The 21738-nt window shown below is 38.1% G+C and overlaps 1 protein-coding gene across 1 annotated transcript in view; it reads left to right on the top strand.

The window, feature by feature from the left end:
* The window catches only part of Faf1 (Fas associated factor 1), a 298559-nt gene that overhangs the window by 251736 nt on the left and 25085 nt on the right, over positions 1-21738 (top strand). Inside the window, exons 16-17 of the mRNA XM_041652128.1 lie at positions 11955-12035; positions 13577-13654. Of these exons, the coding sequence (XP_041508062.1) occupies positions 11955-12035; positions 13577-13654 (159 nt within the window). The remainder of the gene's footprint in view (positions 1-11954; positions 12036-13576; positions 13655-21738) is intronic.

The following is a 21738-nucleotide window of genomic DNA, read 5'->3' as shown; positions in this document are numbered from 1 at the left end:
CTATCTTTAATGTAAATTTGTAGCTACTTATAGGATTGTTGTGATGGTTATATTAGTTAATACTTATAAGTACTTAGATTGGTATCTGTTAAGTACCCAGGAACTACATTCTGTAGTAGTGATACTATAAAATGATTTTTTTTTTTTTGAATTCTCAACAGAAGAAGTTCAAATGGCCAAAAGACACTTAAGGTCATGCTCAACTTCCTTAGTGATCAGGGAAATGCAAATCAAAACAACTTTGAGAAACCATCTTACACCTGTCAGAATGGCTAAAATCAAAAACACCAATGATAGCCTTTGCTGGGGAGGTGGTGGAGTAAGGGGTACCCTCATCCATTGCTGGTGGGAATGCAAAGTGGTGCAGCCACTTTGGAAAGCAGTGTGGCGGTTTCTCAGGAAATTCGGGATCAACCTACCCCAAGATCCAGTAATACCACTCTTGGGAATATACCCAAGAGATGCCCTATCATATTACAAAAGCATTTGTTCAACTATGTTCATAGCAGCATTGTTTGTAATAGCCAGAACCCGGAAACAGCCTAGATGCCCTTCAATGGAAGAATGGATGAAGAAAGTGTGGAATATCTACATATTAGAGTACTACTCAGCGGTATAAAATGGAAGAATGGATGAAGAAAGTGTGGAATATATACACACTAGAGCACTACTCAGCGGTATAAAATGATTTTGAAAGAATGAGTGTGAAATAACAATTTGGATTGAAGGAGAGGACCTACATTGTTTTTGAGTGCTAACAATTCATTAATGATTTTGTAAACAAATCATTTTAGCGTATAGAAGTTTAAATGCAAAGGGTTTATTTCTCACTTGTAGACTCCTTGCCTAGCATGTGTGAGACTCAGAGTTCTATCCCCAACATTATATGTATGAATCTGCTTACTATGTTTTTGTTTTATAGAATGCAGACAAGCATGAGTACATGCGTATGTGTTTGGGATGTGGGAATTGGGTATGTGTACTTGATACATGCAGGTAAGTATGCTGGTATTTTTGTGCTCATGTGAAGGACAGAGCAAAACGCAAAACATTGTCTTTATCACTCTCTGATATTACCTTGAAACAAGATCTCTCACTAAACCATTTCTCCTTTTGGCCAAGTTGACCAGCCAGCAAGCTCTCAGGATCCTCTTGTCTCTGCCCCTATTGCCTGGATTATAGAGATAGATAGGTATAGATAGACAGATGAGATAGATAGATAGACAGACAGATAGACAGACAGACAGACTGTATAGCTAAGTGTTCATTTGTTGTTCCTTGGTAGTTTTAGAATCTACCAGTTTTCATCTGATAAAGGTATCGTCTGGTAGGACTAAAGACATGAAAAAGACAAAATCTCTTCAGTTTGTTTATAGTCTCATGAAAGACATAATCAGTATTACTAGATGAGAGAAATTATAAAGCTGGAGCTAAACATCCCTACATTATCTCTATGGGGAGTCCATTAGTAATCAAATGAACAAAGTCCATACTTGGTATTCCTGTTAATTTGTGAAGCAAGTGGAAACAGATTCTTCTACCCAGAAAAATAATTCTCCAACTGTCCTTTATGCTAACTTAAGGAATATATTTACATCTTTTTAGAAAAAGAATATGGATTCAGGAGAAGTAAAGCAGAAAGACCTCTTAGGTGCTAGCATTCTAAGCAGCTGAGGGACCCTGGAAAAATTACTTTCTTTTCTAAATTTCAATTGCTTCATTTCTAATAGGTCTCTTTTTGGCCAACCTCATTGTTGAGAATATATGTGGAAGTGCTTTGTAAACTTTGAAATATAAAACTTGAAAGGATTAAAAGTCCTAGATAAAAATATAGAAAGGCTATTCATTAATACTTCACATATTTCCTTTATTAAATAGTTAATGATAGATTTGATTAGATATAAACAGGAAATGAGAACATTTTACAGAATGGAAACCATAGAGATAAACTTTCCCTCCCACCCTCACTCCAGAGCTAGACTTACTATGTTAATAGCCATGTTGGAAAGAAAATGCATTTTTGACTGCAGCTCTTGCTTTCCTTTCTTTCTTAGAATGCGTGCCTTCAGTAGACATGATCTGAGAATAATTTACATGGTTACTGGGAAGCCTTTTAATGGAATCTATTTGAAAGCACATGTTTTTGTCAGAATTATTCTTGCTTTCTATAGACCAGTAAGAGTCCCTGGACATGATCTTAAGTGATGTTTATGTGAGATAGGATTCACCTAGACATCATTTTAAAGTTCATGTTCTGATTCATTCAGGCTAGAGTGGGACCCACTTGTTGGCACACTACAAATTGATGTGCATGTTGTATGTTCCAAGAGTCTCTTCTGGTCTCAGTTGGGAACAAGGCCATGGGTCTCGTTTATCCTGCATTTCAGTGCTTTCTTCTTGGGCCTTAGTCTTTTGTGTTGACTTTCTTCAGTAAAAGTCACTCGGTTCTAAGTCAACTTCTTCAAGTTTCTAAATCAATGGAGTCTGTAAACACAAGTACCCAGTCATGATTGGCTTAAAATTATGTAAATATTCTGATAAAAGGCTATGTATACCCACTCTCTAAAATTGTAAGAAAAATTGTCATGTAGTGTCATGAGCGGTTCTAGTAACTGTTCTGAGCAAGAAATGTTTTGACAAAAGCCCCTGCTGCTGCTTTTAATAATGTTCGATTTTCCATGGCTTGATTTAGTTTATTAATGTTAGTGAGGAGGTCTCTAAGACTAACAGTTTATTAGGGGAATAGAATGACGTCACAGGGAGAATGGGAATGCACAGGGAACTGTGAGTGCATGCTGATAGGCCAAGGCTCGGAGTAAGTTTTAAAGGCAAAAGTCACAAATGAAACAATAATTTTTAGCCACAAAGATTAATAACAAATTATACTAGTCCTGTGTCAAACTGATTGGATATCTTTACAAGGCTTATTATATGATTTTTGTTTTACTTTTTAAATAGAGTCATTCACTGTATAACCTGGATGAGTTGAATGCACCACCCTCCTGCCTCTGCCTCCAAGTACTTGAAGGTTGTGGATAGATCCACTCACCAGGCTTGCAGTATTTTGTGTTTAAGGCTGAAGTAGACTCTGAGCAAGGCTGTGGTTCTTGCAAGGTTTTCTTTTGTTTTAATTACTATCACTCAGTTGTGTGAGAACCTTTCCTTTATAGTCACCCAGCTTTATTTATTATGGTTCTCTTGGGCTTTATATTTTTACTCTGTAACATTAAATGATAGAATTTAGGGGTTCTTATTTGGGAACTATCAAAAATAAAATTTCTATGAAAGTTTGTGTGCATGTTTATGTATGGGCACCTCTCATTTGTCTCGGAGAAGTACTTAGTTAGGGCTGGCAACCTTGAGTCATATGGTATATGTGTGATGAACATTTTCAGAAACTGCCAAATGTTTTGCAGAGCAGGTAGACCATTTTGGATTCCCACCAACAGGGTACAGGAATGTCAATACCTCCACATTCTTGTTAGCACTCAGTATAATGTTTTCCATTTTAGACATACAAATGACTGTGTAGTGCTGTCTCCTAATTTTAGCTTGCATTTCCTGTTTACTAATGAGATGGAGAGTCTTTTCATGTGGCTCATTTGTTTTACATATGCCTTTAATTGGTGAAAGGTTTGAAGATCTTTCCCATTTTTAAAGTTGGGTCTTTTCATTACTTATTTTATTTTGAGTGTCCTTTACATATCTAAGGTACAAAGTGCTTTATTTGACATGACGTGTAAAGATTTTTCTCCCTGTCTGTAGCTTGTCTTTCATTCTCTTTTATAAAGTAAGTTTTGATTGTCTTTAAGAGAACAAAAGTTTTTAATTTTTCTATTTAAATTCAACTTAAACATTTTTTTCTTTCATGTATCTGTGCTTTTGAATCAAATCTAATTGTCTCCTAACACATGGTCATTGTGCTTTCCTATGTTCCTGTGGTAGTATTGATGCATATCTTACACTGAGGTCTGTGATCTGTTTGATTGTTTTGTAGATAAGCATATGCACTGAAATTCTTGGTATATGGATATTTTGTAGTTCAAGCACTATTTTTGGAGCATCACCCTTTTCCATGCAGTATTCATAGTGCCAGTGTGGAAAAGCATTTACTTATAGAACATAGGTCCGTATCTGAACTCTGCCTTTTCCTGCCTTTTCCTTTGTTCTCTGTCTTCATCCTGATGTCATATCCTTAATCCAGCATCATGACAAAACTGGAAGTAGTCACAGGAGTCCTCTGGCTGTTCTTCTCAAAGTTTTTGTTCTTGTTCCTGTTCATGAACTTGCCAGTTTCTTTGAGTATTTTGCTTGGATTTATGTTGAATCCATAGATCTTTTAGAGAGAATTGTCACTAAAACAATTATTTTTATCCCTAATCCATGAAAGTGATTTCTTTCCATTTGCTTAGCTCTTTAGTGTCTTATTACCCTTGGTGTATAGATCATTTCTGTGTTTTTTAAAGTATTTCATGTATTTTATGTTTTTATTGCTATCCTTCCTTTGTTCTTTCTTTCTTTGTTTCTTTTTTCTCTTTGGGGCCATGCCACCCAGCTCTCAAAGTCACGAAGACTTCATTTGGCTTGTTTTTAGCCAGATTTTCTAAATTAAATGTCCCTTTTTTACGTTTTGCTTCTGGGCTTTTTACCTTTTTTTAGTCTATATATCTTTCCTTCTTACTCCATAGCTGGCTGCATAGCTGGATTGGCTGCCCCTTGTGTCCTCTTCTCCTTTTCTAGCTCCTTGCTCATCTTTTTCCAGGATTTCGATTCCTATTTATTCTGTCTGCCTTCCAGCCCCAGCTGTCCTTTCTCTCCTGCCTAACTATTGGCTGTTCTGCTCTTTATTAGACCAATCAGATGTTTTAGGCAGGTAAAGTAACACAACTTTATTGCTGTTTCCTGTCTTACATCCTGCTTAACTCACTTATTGATTTTGATAGAAATCATAAATTGTCCACATCTTATTAGTTTTCTTTTGAATAAAGGGGGTTCTACTTCTCCTTTCCATTATGGATAATTTTTATTTCTTTTTTGTCATACGTTATAATCAGTGTCTTCAATGCCAGATCTCTGAAGTTTAAGATGAAAGACAGGCATATCTGCCTTTGACATAGGAAAGGTGGTGAAAGAATTCAAGTGGGGGGCTAGACAATATAGATAAAGAAGTTATCGTTAAAATGATGGCTTTTAAACAAACAGTTAAAATTTAGCCAGTGTGGTTCACATTATGATCTTCCCAGTGGATACAGATAACAGCTAATCTATTTCTGATACTGAGTACACTTTGAGTATGATAAGATTTAGAGCAGAATGTCCTAAGCCTAGTAAAGAGTAGCTATAGATACCAACCTACAGTTGACAGACAGACAGACAGACAGACAGACAGACAGATAGATAGATAATAGATTAAATATATTTTTAAATTAGTTAAAATATAATTACGTCATTTCTCCTTTTTAACCACCCCTTCCATTTACCACCCTGTGCTCCCTCTCAAATTCTTGGTATCTTTTTCTTGTTACTTTTTTAAATTTTTTACATTTTATTTTTTATGTGCATTGGTGTTTTGCCTGCATGTCTGTCTGTGTGGAGGTGTAGGATTCCCTAGAAATGAAGTTACAGGTAATTGTGAACGGCCATGTAAGTACTAGGAATTAAACCCAGGTCATTTGGAAAAGAGGTCAGTACTATTAACTGCTGAACCATCTCTCCAGCCCTAAGTGTTATTATTACATATTCAATTAAGTGTACAGATATATAAATACAGCCTACTGAGTCCATTTAATGTTGCTTCTTATGTACGTGACTTCAGGGCTGACCGCTTCGTTCTAGATAACCAATTAGAGGGCTCATCCCTCTCTTAGCAGTCATTAGTTCTTTGTCTAGGGATAGGGCCCTGTGCGAATACCCCATCCACAATAGCATGTCTATTTGGTGTTGTCATTGTTCAGGTCCTGTTTAGGCAACCATATTGTTGGGGTATCCTGGTATAGCTTCCCTGTCATTGTAAAGAGACAAAATTTCATAGCAGATTTCCTGGCAATGTGCTCTTACGTCTTTCCACCCTCTCTTCCTCTATGTTCCTTGAGCTATTGGTACAGCAATTGTGTATTATTGGGGTATGGGCACCCTGCCATCAGTTGTTATTTGTTTTTTTTGATCAGTTGTCTTTGGGGGGGGAATCAAAGAGACCCCCAAAACAATATAGATTGTCGATGTTGCCATTGGTTGCCTCCCAGAGGTTGAAGGTAGGACTCTTGCTAAAGATAGTGTACACTTCAGAAACAGGACTGGGAGGATGTGAGCTGGACGTGACCTGAAAGCTCCTCTCTGAGGACTAGCTTTTGTAGTACCAGAAGGTGCTATACAAGCTGCCAAGGAAGGGAAGCAATCAATAGTGCCACCCAGCTGTGATGCCTGTGAGCCACCACAGTGATCAGCATGACCAGATACCCCAGTGTAATAGTGGCACACATCCCTTAGCTTAGAGAACTTACAGCTCTCTAATTGAACTTAAAGACTACTCAAAAAATAGAGAAATCATGTCTGGTACTGGAAACCTACCCAACTTCTCCTGGCTATTGAGGTCATGGATCTTAGAGGAAAACCTTCTAATCTGCTACTTTCCTAACTGCATCCTAAATACTTATCCTTGTACCCACAAATAAGTGCAGTTTATCAGTCCTCTTTAAAGAAGCTTCTCTGCTGCAGATGGAGACTGTCCAGGAACACAGCTGACTTCTTACAGTGAAAGGCTGGTTTTTCTGCTAATCTCAGGAAGAGGGCAGGGTGCCTGTTCAGATCTCTTGATTCATCACTGAACTAGCATTTCTGGCCAGTCTAATAAGCTAATAGCACTGTTTCCCTACAGAAGTCTCTCACCTGTATTCTCTGTATGCGGTTTCCTGCTCTAAGTACCCATGTAAACAGAAACATGGTAGTTATCCTATCATAGTGTCTTTAAGTTTTATCTATATTGTAGTATCTTATCTTTTTATGGCTGAATAATAGTCCATTTGTGTGTTCATATGTGTATACTACATTTGTATGTTCACCTTTTTTGTTGGTGAATTTTTTGGTTATTTCTACCTCCTGGTTATTGTGAATACTGCTATGAATACATGCTTAATGAACATTTATGGTCTTATTTAAAAATGTCTATTTTAGTCTTTTGCTCTTTTTTCTTTTGATTTGTAAATATTAATTACATTTGTACATTGTCCTTTCTCTTAATGGCATCCCTTTGATGCACAGAAGTATTTTTAATTCTTATAAGTCTTTCATATCTGTCTGTCTGTCTGTTGTCTTTTTTCATATTTTTGAGGCAAGGTCTCACTGTGTAACCCAGGCTAGCCTAGATTTCACTATACCAGGACATATTTGTAGGCCACAGGAGTAGTGCCAAGAGTGCTTCAGGTTATAAAACTAGATTTGTAGATTAAGTTTAACCCCAACCCCCGGGATATTTTTTAACTGTAACAATATAGTATAATATGTGTGTGTCAGGGGGTACCTATTACCTCTAACCCCCCCAAACTGGAGATAACAGTTGGAGAAGTAGGTATAAAATCTAGAGAAAAGATAAGAACAAATATAGCCATATACAAATAATCATAAACACATGGAAGACCATAATAAATTTGTGAAATTTCATTCCAAACCACATGCCTTCAAGCAGTCGCTCTGCCATGATGGTCAGGAGGGGTATAAGCAAGGAAAAGACTGTGACACATTCAGGAGTCCTGGGTTCCCATCTAAGCTCTGCCAGTAGCTTTGTTAGAGAGGCCCACACTTTATCTGTCCTCATTCCGTCTCTAAAGTGGCTCCTTTGGCCATATTGGTCCTCCTGTGTTTATAAAAATATATGAAAAACAGGTGGGATTTTGAGCAATAGAGCTGATGGAACAGAAAGCAACATTTAAGGAAGAGGAGAGTAACCTAACCCTGATCAGTACACTTTTTAACAAAATGACGATGATATCACGTATGAATTATCTGACCTTCTTTGTATCCCCAGTGCTATTGTCAAATGTAAAATTGATACTTAATGAATATTTGTGACAAAAAGAAAAGAGAAAAACAGAGCAGACAGGATGGTGAGTAGCTGGTTTAGGAAGTCCTCTCCAACAGATGTGTATTTAATGGTCTTTTGTATTTCCAAGTCTGTTTTAGAACAGAACTGTTTGCTTAGAGTACGTGTATTGTGAACTGTAGTTGTACTTAAATGGCTTCCAGCTGATACAGCATGTCCCTTTGTAGAATGTACATAGTATCATAACAAGTCAGTCCTGCCCAACCAGTTGACTACATTGACCAGGCCGGGTTGCTTTGCAGAAGAGCCATACCCCTTATTCCTATTTTCACTGCAAACAATTGATGCTTTGTGCCTAAAAAGATGATTGTTTATCCAGCGTATACTTGGAGCTGCAAATGTAGCTCAGTTGTAGATCCCGTACTTAGCATGTGCAAAGCCCTAGGTCTAATCTAATAAATAAATAAATGGAAAAAAAAATCCAAGCCTGGTGGCACATGCCTGTAATCTTAGCATTCAAATGGTGGAGGCAATAAAATCAGTTGTTCAAGGCCAGCCTGGGCTGCATGAAGCCAATACCAAAATAAAAACAAAATTAAAAATCCAAGCATGCTGGCTCATGCCCTTAATACCAGCATTTAGAAAACAGAAGCAGGCATATCCAGACATATCTCTATGAGTTTGAGGCTAACTAGCCTGGTCTATATCCAGGCTAGCCAGAGCTACATAGTGAGAACGTGTAAAAGAAAGTGGAGGGGGAGGGAGGAGTCGAGTGGAGATATAACTCTGTAGATAAAGTATTTGCTGTGCACATGGATTTCAAGTTAGATAGATTTCCAGCGCCCATATAGAAAGCCAGTCCTAGCAGTGCATACCTATAACCCCAGGACTATGAGAAGAAGCAGGTAGTTCCTAAGGGCTTCTGGCCAGCGAGCCTAGCCAAATCAGTGAACCCAGATTTTGTCATACTTTCTCTTCAAAACTAATTGAGGACACCAGGCAACACGGCCCACAGAATCAACTAAGCAGGGCTCTTTGGGACTCACAGAAACTGAAGCAGCAATCACAGACCCTGTATGGGTCTGCCCTAGGTCCTCTGCCGATATGTTATAGTTGTTTAGCTTGAGGGTTTTCTGGGACTCCTAACAGTGGGAGTGGGGGTGTCTCTGACTCTTTTTCCTGTTCTTGGAACTTTTTTCCTCCTACTGGGTTGCTTCATCCAGCTTTAATATGAGGGTTTGTGCCTAGTCTTGTTGCATCTTGTTATATCATATTTGGTTGATATCCCTGGGAGGCCTGCTCTTTTCTGAAGGGAAACAGGGGCAGAGGGAGATGGAAAGAGTGGGGGAGAGGAACCTGAAGACAGGATGCAGTGCATGAGAGAAGAGTAAATAAAGAGAAACAAAACACTAAGGTTTAGCACAATAATGAAAGACACTTCCCATCAACTTTTGGCCTCTACATGTGCATACACACACACAAAGTGCACATGTGCACACACATACACACACAAACCATTGCATAGATTTATTTAGTCTATACTTACTAAACACCTTTCAGAAAGTATCAGCAGCATGTAAAATATAGCAGCATATAATATAGACAAGCTCTCTACTTTGTGGTGCTTAGTATTATGAGGATAATATATTAAATAAATAACTGTGATATATAATTGCAGCTTAGTGCTTTAAAGGAAAAACAGGATATTCTGAAATTGGAGCTAATTTCAAGGAGGTGAGGTCAGAAAAATAAGGTCAATTTAAAATTTTAAGCATCCTAAATATTTTCATATCACATATTTCCATAGATATAGAAAGGGGCATGATTATTCTTTTATAACTTGTTGATTTCATTCTAGAGATAGATAATTTTGAAAATATATTTATCCACAGGCACACAGGATCCATAAGAGTTCAATGCTTTAATTGATGTCTGAAAAGGAAAACATTTACCCATTCATGTAGCGTGCCATCAGCAGCACCAGGATGTGTGCACAAGTATGCTGGCCCACCCATTGCCCTCCTCAGTTATGATGAGAAACTGTAGATAAAATATCTCAGTCCCATTCTGCATAAACTTGTGTCTGGGTTGAGGAGAGGTGTTTACAGAGTAGTCAGATCATTGAAGGAACATGTAGACAGAAACAAGAATATTCTTTGATGGGTGGGTCAAATAACTATAAAACCTTTTAGTAGAATGGGATAAAAGAACCTCAGCTGGAGTTAGTGAAATATAAAGGAAAGTGTAGTTCGGGCGGTGGTGGCGCACGCCTTTAATCCCAGCACTCGGGAGGCAGAGGCAGGTGGATCTCTGTGAGTTCGAGACCAGCCTGGTCTACAAGAGCTAGTTCCAGGACAGGCTCCAAAACCACAGAGAAACCCTGTCTCGAAAAACCAAAAAAAAAAAAAAAAAGAGTATACTGCTAAATATGGCTCTAGTGGGTTTTAAGGCCCATTTTTATTTATGGTTTTTATTTACTTATTCCCGTGTCTATTTTTGCTTTATAATTATCTAAATATTGGAATTAGAAGCCCTAGGCACTAGAGAAAGCCCCTAAAAGAATGCTGGAGAGAAACTCTGTCTCGAGTAAACGTGTAGTGAATTAGAAAGGGAAAGAAAGTATTAAGCCTTTTGAGATTTCTGTAACAAATCAGAAATAGGCAAATATTTATGGCTGTGTAGTTTCATCTTAATGCAAGAGTGACTGAAAGAGAGACTTACACTCGTGGGTGCAGTTATTTGTTAAATTGAAGTACTTAGCCAAGGCTGGTAGTGCACATCTCTAATCCCAGGTAAAAGCAGGCTATACACTGAAACCATCTCAAAAAATAATTTTAATAATAATAATAAAATGCATGTATTTTGCATATTCTGAGGGATATAAATTCTGATGTGCAAATAAAAATGTTAGTGAAATAATTTTTAATTTCATCTAAAATCAAGAGTTAATGTAGGTGGATGGTGTATGCTCACTTTAGAAACTAAAGGTATTCTAGAAGAGGACCTGGAAATGGTTCTGTCAGGCAAGTGCCACACAACCATGAGGACCTAAGTTCAGATCCCCAGCACTCATTAAAAGCCAGGCTCATCAGTATAGTGTGTAACTCCAGTGCTGGGAGAGTGAAGGAGGGGTCTCTAAGCTCATTGACCAGCCAGCCTCTTAGGTTTAGCCTTTCTGGTTCCCTTTTTCCATGTTTTACTGTACTATGTGTATGTACATTATTGGCTAGGTTCTACATATGAGAGAGAACATGTGGTTTATTTCTTTTTGAGATTGTGTGATCTCACTTAATATTCTACATTAATTTTGTCACATGCAAAAAATGTAAAATAGTTTTGACACTGATAACTTCTATTAGCTACATGCTTTAATAGTAAGGAGCTACTTAATAATCAAAAGAAGAAAAATTTTGTCTTAATAACTGAAATTTTAGGCTTGTGTGAAATGAGGTTAACAAGAGTATTTTGCTTTCAGCCTTTTTAAAAATTTCCTCCCAGTTCTTAGTCCCAGTGCAAAAATCTCCAAATCAGGAGAAAGGGGTAGAGGAACTCATAATTATGCAAATAAATTAAGCATTCCATGCTTTACTACAGTTAATATGCTACTGCATTTAATTCTCTAAATAGCCATATCAGAAAAATAGTATTTCAATTTACCATAGAGGAGATGGAAGATTTCTAGAGATGTTCAGTGGCTTAGGTCACATGGTTAATTTATAAACAGGGCTAGGATTCAGATATTCTCATATTTTGCTATGTATTACGTTGCTTATCTTGCTTGTTTGCTTAATCTGTATACTTTAAAAGCTCCTTATTTAATTGTAATGAGTTCATTTAGAAATAAAACAAGACGTTTTTCTTTTTTCTCTTTTTTTTAAAAAAAAAAAAGATGAAACTTTACCTGAACCTTTCATTTAAGGATGAACGTGAAGCCAGAGAGAACGTGAAGAGAGAGCAAGATGAGGCCTATCGCCTTTCCCTGGAAGCTGATAGGGCAAAGGTAGGTTTGGTCCAGTGTCAACTGGAATGTAGGACTGAGTCCTAAATAGTCTTTGGTTGTCTGAATGCCCCCCCCCCCATCATTTGACACCCTAAAAAATGTTAAATTTTCTTTAGGAAAAGCTAGGTTTGTTAACAGAAAATAATTCTACCCATGATTCTCATTTATTTTGATGAAATAAGTTGTGTCAGAATAATAAAAATGATAACAAAATGAGTCTAGTATCTGTTTTATAATTAGTGTTTGGTAGAACCCAACAGCGCTTTTTACATTTACTTTCTACCGTGTTTGGGTGACGATGTTGTGTCTGTGGAGGTCAGAGGATGCCTTGAAGGAGTCAGTTTTCTCCTTCCACCATGCAGGTTCCAGGAAACTAACTCAGGGTGCTCGGTGTGGTGGCAGGCACCCTTCCTGCTGCATCCCTCACCTGCCCAGATGTTCAGTTGAGTTCTGTGAGTGACTACTGTGCTGTTGGGTTTGGAAACAATGACTTGGTCTGTGCTTCGTGAGCCACATGCTGCCATATTGGGTACGAAGAAGCCTTGCTTGTGTCCTCAGACAAAGACTGATAACTTGGTAAAAGGGTCAAGACCATGGCCTGTTTTCCCCTTAGGCAAGTCCCCACAAGGCATCAGAGAAGCACTGAATTTATGGGTGTTCGTGAACTGGAGGTTCAGTGGGGGAAAAAGAATATCTTTCCAGCTTTTTTGAAGACCCAGCACATGGGAACGTGCTGGGAAAGCTTTCCTCTAGGTGATCTGATGAACTACAGAGGGGAGGGAGAAGGGCAAGCTCTTGTCCAGAGCGTGTGAGGGTGTAACGAAACACTGTTGTGACCAAAACTTGAGATTTGTGCCAGAGTGTAAGCAGAAAGGATCAAAATTTAGGGACAAGAGAAATGTTTGGGGGTGGGGTTGGTGGTGGTTTGATTTGGTTTGGTTTCGTTTGGTTTTAGAGACAGACTCTGTCTTTTTGACTGACCTTTAACTTGCTATATAGCCAAGAACCACCCTAAACTTCTGGTCCTTCTGCTGCCACCTCCAGAGTACTTGGATCCACACATGTGCCACCATGCTCAGTTCATGCTTTGTGGTGCCTGGGTTCAAACCAGAACTTCATATATACTAGGCAAGCATGCTGCCAACTCGGCTATATATGCCTAGCCTTTGAAGGCTCTTAAATGCCTCCTTACACAGAGCCAACTATGTTGTTTGACCAAGAATCCAGCATATCAGAAAACTTCTTTCTGTAGTTTTCCATTTCCATTTTTAGTCTAGAAAGAAATATTGCTGTTACCACACTTCCCGTAAATATTATGTTGAATAAGCTCTTTAGATATAACTTGTTCCCCCCCTTTTCCCTTTTTTCCCCCAGAGTAGAAGCCACCCAATAATACATGTAATACAATAAAAAAAAAAACCCTTATACTGGAATTCAATACTATCAAACATTTATCACAATCCTATATGAGCTTGATTCCTTTGTTTTATTATTTTTGTTTAAGTGTTTATTAATATTTGTTATTGTCCAAATATCAACAGAGAGAAGCTCATGAGAGAGAGATGGCAGAACAATTTCGTTTGGAGCAGATTCGCAAAGAGCAAGAAGAGGAACGAGAGGTAGAACATGATTTCAGAAGAAAATTCTGTTGTATTTGATAGTGAGGCTATAAGTATTTTTTTAAAACACATTTTTCTGGGCCAGTTTTTGTTTGAGAGACCTAGCCTGTCTTTAAAAGAATTATTCTGTTCTAGTATATGGAACTCTTAGAAAAAACTTAATCGGGTACAATTAGATTCATGGTTTTCTTTTTTTTTTTTTTTTTTTTTTTGGTTTTTCGAGACAGGGTTTCTCTGTGGCTTTGGAGCCTGTCCTGGAACTAGCTCTGTAGACCAGGCTGGTCTCGAACTCACAGAGATCCGCCTGCCTCTGCCTCCCGAGTGCTGGGATTAAAGGCGTGCGCCACCACCGCCCGGCCTCATGGTTTTCTTTTATCTTTGTTTTCTGTCCCTATTTGTTGTCTTAAATAGGCTCATCCTATCATTCTTAGAGTTTCTTACCCTGAGAATGTAACAACTGTTTTCCTTTCCCCAGACTTTACCAATTAAACAATTACAGTGCTACTTCTGTAATGTCTTGCATTAGGCCCCTAGATGTGTTCAACTGATATTGTCCTTTTGAGTTTATGTCTGTATCAGTATAGAGAACGTCTGTGCTCACTCACTGTGTGCCTCACAATCTCAGTAGACAGCGGTGCACATGTGGGGTCTGGGCTGCTCTGCTCCACAGTCTTTAGAATGCAGAATTACCTTGCTAGAATAGTAAACGTGATAGATGGCTGTCTAAGAACAGTAGGAATAAGGAGCAGCATCAGGTGGTTCTTTCACTGCAGGGGAATTAGAATGCTTTTCTAGGCATGAGGTCAATAAAGTGATTCACTTGTTAAAAAGAAGAAGTTATCTGACAAGTTCTGAAAAGCCTAGAGGTCTAACTGAGAAATTGTGTTACTTATCATTCTTGGTAAAAGGTACCAGGCTTTTTTTGTTCACGTATTTCACCCTTGTTTTACTCTGGACGTGTCTACACTGCTAGTGGCCAGCAGATAGCCTGCCTATTTTTACTTACTTATCTTTTTCTTGTTTTATTTTCTTTTTTCTTTTTTTTTTTCAAGCTAGTACTCTGCCCCTAAATTAAAAAATAACAACAATGACAACAACAAGAATTTATAGAACACAGCAAGGGAAACAAATGATAATAAAATGTTTTCTACCTACAACAACAAATTAAATCTTAGGGCTATATTACATGTCTGCAAATAAGAGGAAATCAACATGGAAAAGAATGTAGTAAGTGGCATAGGATGAATAAAAGCAAAATATTTTGGGAATAACTAACAGAAAAAAGTCTTTCGTAGCTTTAATAATCAGAAAATATATGAAGAGGTAGTATTTGAGCCAGGTCTTGAATGATGTGTAAAATTAATTATCATCCATGCTCTGATACTTCCTGAGTGTCTGCTACTTACACAAACCCTGATCTCATTGTACTGCATCTGTCCCGTACAACTCTGCTAGCTGCTTTGAATGTGCTTATTCAGTAATCATGAGAGCAAGGGAGAAGGTTAGAGATTTCTCTTTACAAGAGAAATGAAAATGAAAGAAAAGTAAGAAAAATGAAGCTCAGTGTGTCATGTGTAGAGCTAGAAACCGCTGAGATTCTCATCTAGATCCTTGTGACTATGGAACTCATGCCCTCCCACATACTCCATTCTAGTCTAAGCCACGTGTCATTGTGTGTGTCTGTAGTAGTCATATATTAGAAATTTGCTAGACTTTAGATACAGAGAATTCTCCACTGTCCTTTTAAACTAGTTCAAGGAATGCTAATGCTGAGATGACTCATCAAGGAAAGGTACCCACTCCCAAGCCTGACTACTTGAATTTGGTCCTTGCACCTACATAGTGGAAGTAGAGAACTGACTCCCACAAGTTGTCCTCTGACCGCCACATGTCTGTCTGTCTGTCTGTCTGTCTCTCTCTCTCTCTCTCTCTCTCTCTCTCTCTCTCTCTCTCACACACACACACACACACACACACACACAATTAATTAATATAAAAAAATGTTGTTTTAAAAATTTTAAATACAGTTTAAAACTTGAGATTCCTGCTCTTTCACACATGTACTTTCTCTCCCCTCCCTCACCCCATATTTAGGTTTGTTTTGTTTTTTAGTTAAAATCATATTACATAGCTCTGGCTCGAACTTACAATATAGACTAAACTGATCTTGAACTCAGAGATCTACCTGCCTCAGCCTCTTAAGTACTGAGATTACAGGTATGAGCCACCATGCCCTCCCTTTTCTTTTAGGATATTGTCAACCGTACTAGCTTGCTCACATGTCAAGAGTGTATGTCTTGGGCAGTGGTTAAGAGGCTGCCCTACTAGAGGGCCAAGGTTCATTTCCAAGTGTCCACATAGTGGCTCGTAACGATCTTTAACTCTAGTCTTAGGGAATCCAATGCCCTCTTTTGAGTTCTGCAGACACTGGGCACTCATGTGATACACATGGAGGCATAACACTCATATAATGAATTTTTAAAAAATTCAAGTACATAAAAATTCACTACATATTCTGTCTGTATTGATAGCATGATAGTAGTATATATTATACTTTCTTCTAATAATTTGCATAATTTACCCTGAACTAAAATTTTCTTTCTTAATATTTATAAGGTCTATAGAAGACCCCACATATGTATAAATATCTCCAAACCAGAAACTTCTGAAATCTAAAGCATTTCTGGCCCCAAGCATTTCAGATAAGAAATAATTCTGCCTGTATATGTATTCCAGTCATTAACATGTAAAGGATAGAAATCAGGGAGGGTACAGGTTACAGTGCAGTGGTCATTCCTTGCATTTTCCCCATTGATGTTTTCCCACAAAATACAAGCTTTGGCAATGCTGTGTTCTCAAACTTCCTTCATCATATGTTACAGAGGTAGGTCTTTTGTGAAGACTCTATTCCAGCCTTACCCTCATTTTCTGTTGTTTGTTTTCATGGGATGTCTGTTAACCAATTGCAGCACGCTAGTATGCCACAAACCACAGTGCTAGAACTAGCGGCTGGTGGTACAGCCTCTGAGACCCAGAAAGGTTATGGCTTGCCTGTTGTCACCAAACTGGTTGAACATACAGTCTTGATCAGAAGTTAGGTCACCTGACTTTCCATAGTAACACTGGCGGCCTTCTAAGTAGAAATCACAGTCCATATTATTACATTGAGAAACAAGAGGAGTTTTGTTATTTCTATTGTCTCTGGTATTTCAAGACCCTTTACAAACTTGAACAGTAAAATCGCCTTATTCACAAGAAAATTTCCGAGTAGTTGATCTCATTTTTCTCTAAGCAACCGTTAGAATGAAATTAGTGAAATATATAAAGATATATTGATCCAGCCCTTGACCATAATAATAAAGAGTAATGGGTATTCTGAAGGAAAAAAAATAAATATTACAACAGAAACCTTTCTATTTTACTAATTTATATGTACCCTTTTTAAAAAAAATTATTTTTCTCTCATACAGTACATCCCAACAACAGATTCCCCTCCCAGTCTAAAATCAATTTTAAATGATATGTATAAATACTTATAATTCAAAGAATTTTAAAAAGAGTGATAGATGTAAAATTATGGACAACTGGAAGAAGATAAACAAAAGGTGATATGGGCATGTTGACAAGAAATTCAAGAGGGGACCCAGTACATGTAATCAGAGTCTATTCATTTTCTCAAAGGGAGCCAGTTTCTTCTATATTTCTCTTGAGCTAAAACAAAGAAAGATATGATCATTTCAAAGTCCCACTTTGACATGAGTTTAACATGAGGTAATATAACTAGTTTCTCTAAGGATACCATAGATTTTCCTACCCCAGAGCCTTAGAGTAGTGATTCCTCTAGTCCTCTAAGAGGAATCTGTGTGGCAAACATGTGGTCCACCAGAGCAATGATAGCAAGTCATTGTGACATCACCTGACAGATGTTTTCATGTAATTCAAACCATAAAGCCAAAGTGTACGATATTTCACATATTTCTAGCAGTACAGTTTTAGGGGTGAGTCTTACAGTGCCTGTTGAATGTATAAACTATTGTCATCCAGGAAATCTTTCCTTGCCATTAAGTTTTTGGCAAGTAGAAAAAAGATTCTCCTGAAGTTTTTAATCTGTTGAGCAGATGTTTATCAAATTTTTTTTGTTTTTTTTTTCTGTTTTGTTTTGTTTTTGTTTTCAAGACAGGATTTCCATGTGTAGCCCTGACTGTCCTGGAACTAGCTCTGTAGACCACACTGGCCTCGAACTCATAAAGATCCACCAGCCTCTGCCTACAAGTGCTGGGATTAAAGGTGTGTTCCGGCACTGCCCAGTTTATCAGTATTATTTTAAGTCATTTATAATTATAAATTGGTTGCTATGATTACTTACATAACTTACTATGTTATATATGTAAAATATAATCCAGCCCTCAAGGAGCTTATTATTTAGTGCAAAAAATAAACAAATATAAATAACTAGAAGAAAAGATAGTGTATATTATAAAATTATTAAGGCAAGAGGACTGAAAATGTGTGGAGGCAGGAGATGGGTCCTAAAGGTAAAAAGGCACAAGAAAGACTTCACTGAGGGGCAGGGTAGCCAGGTATCCATCTTTATATGAAGCAGAGTAACACTCTGATTGAGTTAATGATTGGATGGCGGGCCAGGGGCAGGCTTTTGTTGTGAATAAATGGAGAAGGCATATTTTACTAAAGAACACTTGTTGAAATAAGAGCGGCGGGGCTGCGTTCCCAGCACCCCGGCCGCCTGCTTGGCTAGCTTATGCCCCGAAATAATTACACACAAACTGTATTCATTTAAACACTGCTTGGCTCATTTCTATCTAGCCTCTTCTAGACTAACTCTCGCACCTGGACTAGCCCGTTTCTAATGTTCTATGTAGCACAGCTAGGTGCGCTTACCGGGAAGATTCTAGCCTATGTCCATCCTGGGTCGGAGCTTCATCGCGTGCGTCTGCCTGGGAGCTGGGAGCATGGTGTCTCTGAGGCGTCTGCTCCCAAGAGGAGATCTGTGGAGTCTGAGCTCACTTCCTCTTCCTCCCAGCGTTCTGTTCTGTTTACTCCTCCCACTTATCTTCTAACCAATGAGGGCCAAGCAGTTTCTTTTTATTTAACCAATGACCTTCCTCCATCAAACACTAACTACATAGACAAACTTAGACAACAGTTCACTTTTGGAACTTATGCTTAAAGGGCCACATTTTGAAGAATTGATGATGAAAAAGAATTGACAAAATTGAGTTTTATTAGTTTTTTCAAAGTTATACTTTTTCCCGACTACCCAAAATTGTTTTCTTTGAAGCTTTGATGTCTCCTGTAGTAGAAAACATTAAATAATGTTAAAGGCAAAAAAAACAGAAATTATATTAGAAGCCTTGACAAGTTCACTTGAGACTTTTATTGCCACCCCATCACCTCCACTTGCATTGCTAATAAATATCACAAACTTCGTCTGTCTAAAATCTTAAAACTGATCTCACCCTTCCCACCCAAACCTGCCTTCTGTACTTTCTGGCCTTGCTTAGTAAATGGAAAATCTTTCAGTATTTTGAGCACAAACCTTGGTATCTTGCTTGACTTCTTTCACATTCATATTAATAGTTATATGTTTTGACCTACTTTAAAAATACTTCCCAAATTCAAATGTTTCTCCATTGACTGCTACTACCAAACTTACCCAACGACCACCTAACTTGAGTCCATGCTTCTATTTTTACCTTCCACAGTCTTAATGAATCCTTTAAAAAAAAAATAATCATTGTGTTGTGCTTCTTAACTTCACACTCTATATAAGAACTAACATCTTACCTTGATTTCAGTTGTTTCTCTGTAGAATTTTGCCTAGAAACTGACAGACTGTTCCTGAAGTGTATATGAAGAAGGAATAGAACTGGAATGGTCAAAACTGAAAAAAAGAACAAAATTGGAGGGCATGCTATCAGAATTCAAGACTTTATAAAACACAGGAGAAAAGGTCTTCAAGATCTTAGGTTAGGCAAAGATATTTTAGCTCTGACACCAAAGTCATGATCCATAAAATAATAAGTCTCAGGGCTGGAGAGATGACTCAGTGGTTAAGAGTACAGTCTATTGTTCAGAAGACCTAGGCTCAGTTCCCAGATCCCATGGTAGGCAGTTCTCAAGTACCTGTAAGTCTGGCTTACAGAGGGTCCAATGCCCTTCTGGCCTCTGTGGGCAGCTCCACTCATATGCTCATACCTAAACACAGACGTAAAATATAATCTTTTTTATTTTAAGAAAACCGCCATGGGATAATGCTATTGTACACTGTAAAAACATGTCACTTGTATTGGTTTAACAAAACACTGATTGGCCAGTAGCCAGCTAGGAAATATAGGCAGGGTGATCAGACTAGGAGAATTCTGAGAAGGGGAAAGGCAGAGATGCAGTCACCAGTCAGTTGCAGAGGGAACAAGATGAGAATGCCTCACTGATTAAAAACTAACAAACCATGTGACTAAACTTAGATAAGAATTATGCGTTAATTTAAGGTGTAAGAGCTAGTTAATAATAAGCCTGAGCTAACAGGCCAAACAGTTTATAATTAATATAAGCCTCTGTGTGTTCCTTTGGGACTGAACAGCTGTGGGACCAGGTGGGACAGGGCTTCTGTGTACAGAAGACTAACTAGGACTTTATTAGAATTAAAATTCTGTGCATTGGGGATATGGATAAACAGTAAGGTGTTTCCCTCACAAATACAAAGCCCTGGGTTAAGTACCCAGTACCACACATATGCCCAAGCTTTCTCAAGCTGAATATATTCAAAATGTACATTTGTTTCCCTCTACCCTTCCGCATTCTGCTCCAGTCACATTGCTGTTGTGCTGTTCTTTAGCATACCAGTCCCAGAGCCTTGATGTTTGTTCACTGTGCCTCCTACCTGTAATATTTTTGACCCAATTGCTGATGTGGCTTCCACTCTTGTTAGGCTTTTTCTTACTGTGGCTTACAGTGTTGTAAACTGTGGCCTTCCTCCATTGTTCCAGCATTCCCCCTCTCTGTGTAATTAATATATTGTGTGTAGTAGTAAGAGCGGCGGGGCTGCATCCCCGGCACCCGGCCGCCCACATGGCTAGCTCTAGCTTATGCCCCGAAATAATTACACGGAAACTGTATTCTTTTAAACATCGCTTGGCCCATTATATCTAGCCTTTTCTCGGCTAACTCTCACACCTGGACTAGCCCATTTCTATTAATCTGTTTAGCCCACGAGCTGGCTTACCAGGAATGATCTTAACCTGCGTCTGCCTGGAGTGGGAGAATCATGGCAACTCCTTGAACTAGCTTCTTTCTCCCAGCCTTCTGTTATGTTTACTCCTCCCACCTATGTTTTAACCTATGAGGCCAAGCAGTTTCTTTATTACTTAACCAATGAAATTAACACAAAACAGAAGACTCTCCCCCCATCAATTGTGTAATTAAGAGGCACATGTTTTCTTGCCTTGGTGTTTGTCTTCACCCTACTAAAAGGTGAAGCTCCATTTAAGCAGAATTTTTTTGTGCTTTTTTTTTTTCCTTTGCTCTTTTTCAGTCATTTAAAACAGTGCCTAACATAGGAAAATACTCAGCAAGAATTCATGGAATTAATGTTAGCTTTAGACTGTTTAACATTGCAAATTATTATTTGCTACATACTTACTAATAAAAGGCTAAAATATAATGTACATATATCTTTTGCATGTGTGTATGCAAATGTATTAAGCCAGTCTTTGAGTATGGTTAAAAAGGTTTGGTGAAAGAATATATTTTGTTTCCTTTTTTTTTTTTTAATATTTTTGGTCTTTAGAGACAGGGTTTCTCTGTCTAGCACTGGCTGTCCTGAAGCTCACGCTGTAGACCAGACTGGCCTCAAACTCACAGAGATTTGCCTGTCTCTGCCTTGCAAGTGCTGGGATCAACTGTGTGCACCACTACCCATGAAATTGTGTTTTTTATGAGTGTCTGTTTTCAGTGCCTAATTTTACTTCATAAAATGTCTCCATTTCTCATTGTTCAGATATAAATGCTTTAAGTAAAAAGATATTTTAACTGTTCTTAAGAATAGTTCATATTTCTTAAACCAG

This window comes from Microtus oregoni, unplaced genomic scaffold, assembly GCF_018167655.1.
Source record: "Microtus oregoni isolate MIOR12 unplaced genomic scaffold, Mior012 000005F_ref0000423, whole genome shotgun sequence".
Classification (NCBI taxonomy): Eukaryota; Metazoa; Chordata; class Mammalia; order Rodentia; family Cricetidae; genus Microtus; species Microtus oregoni.
Note: the sequence above shows the minus strand (reverse complement) of the source record. Positions and strands in the feature narration are given on the sequence as shown.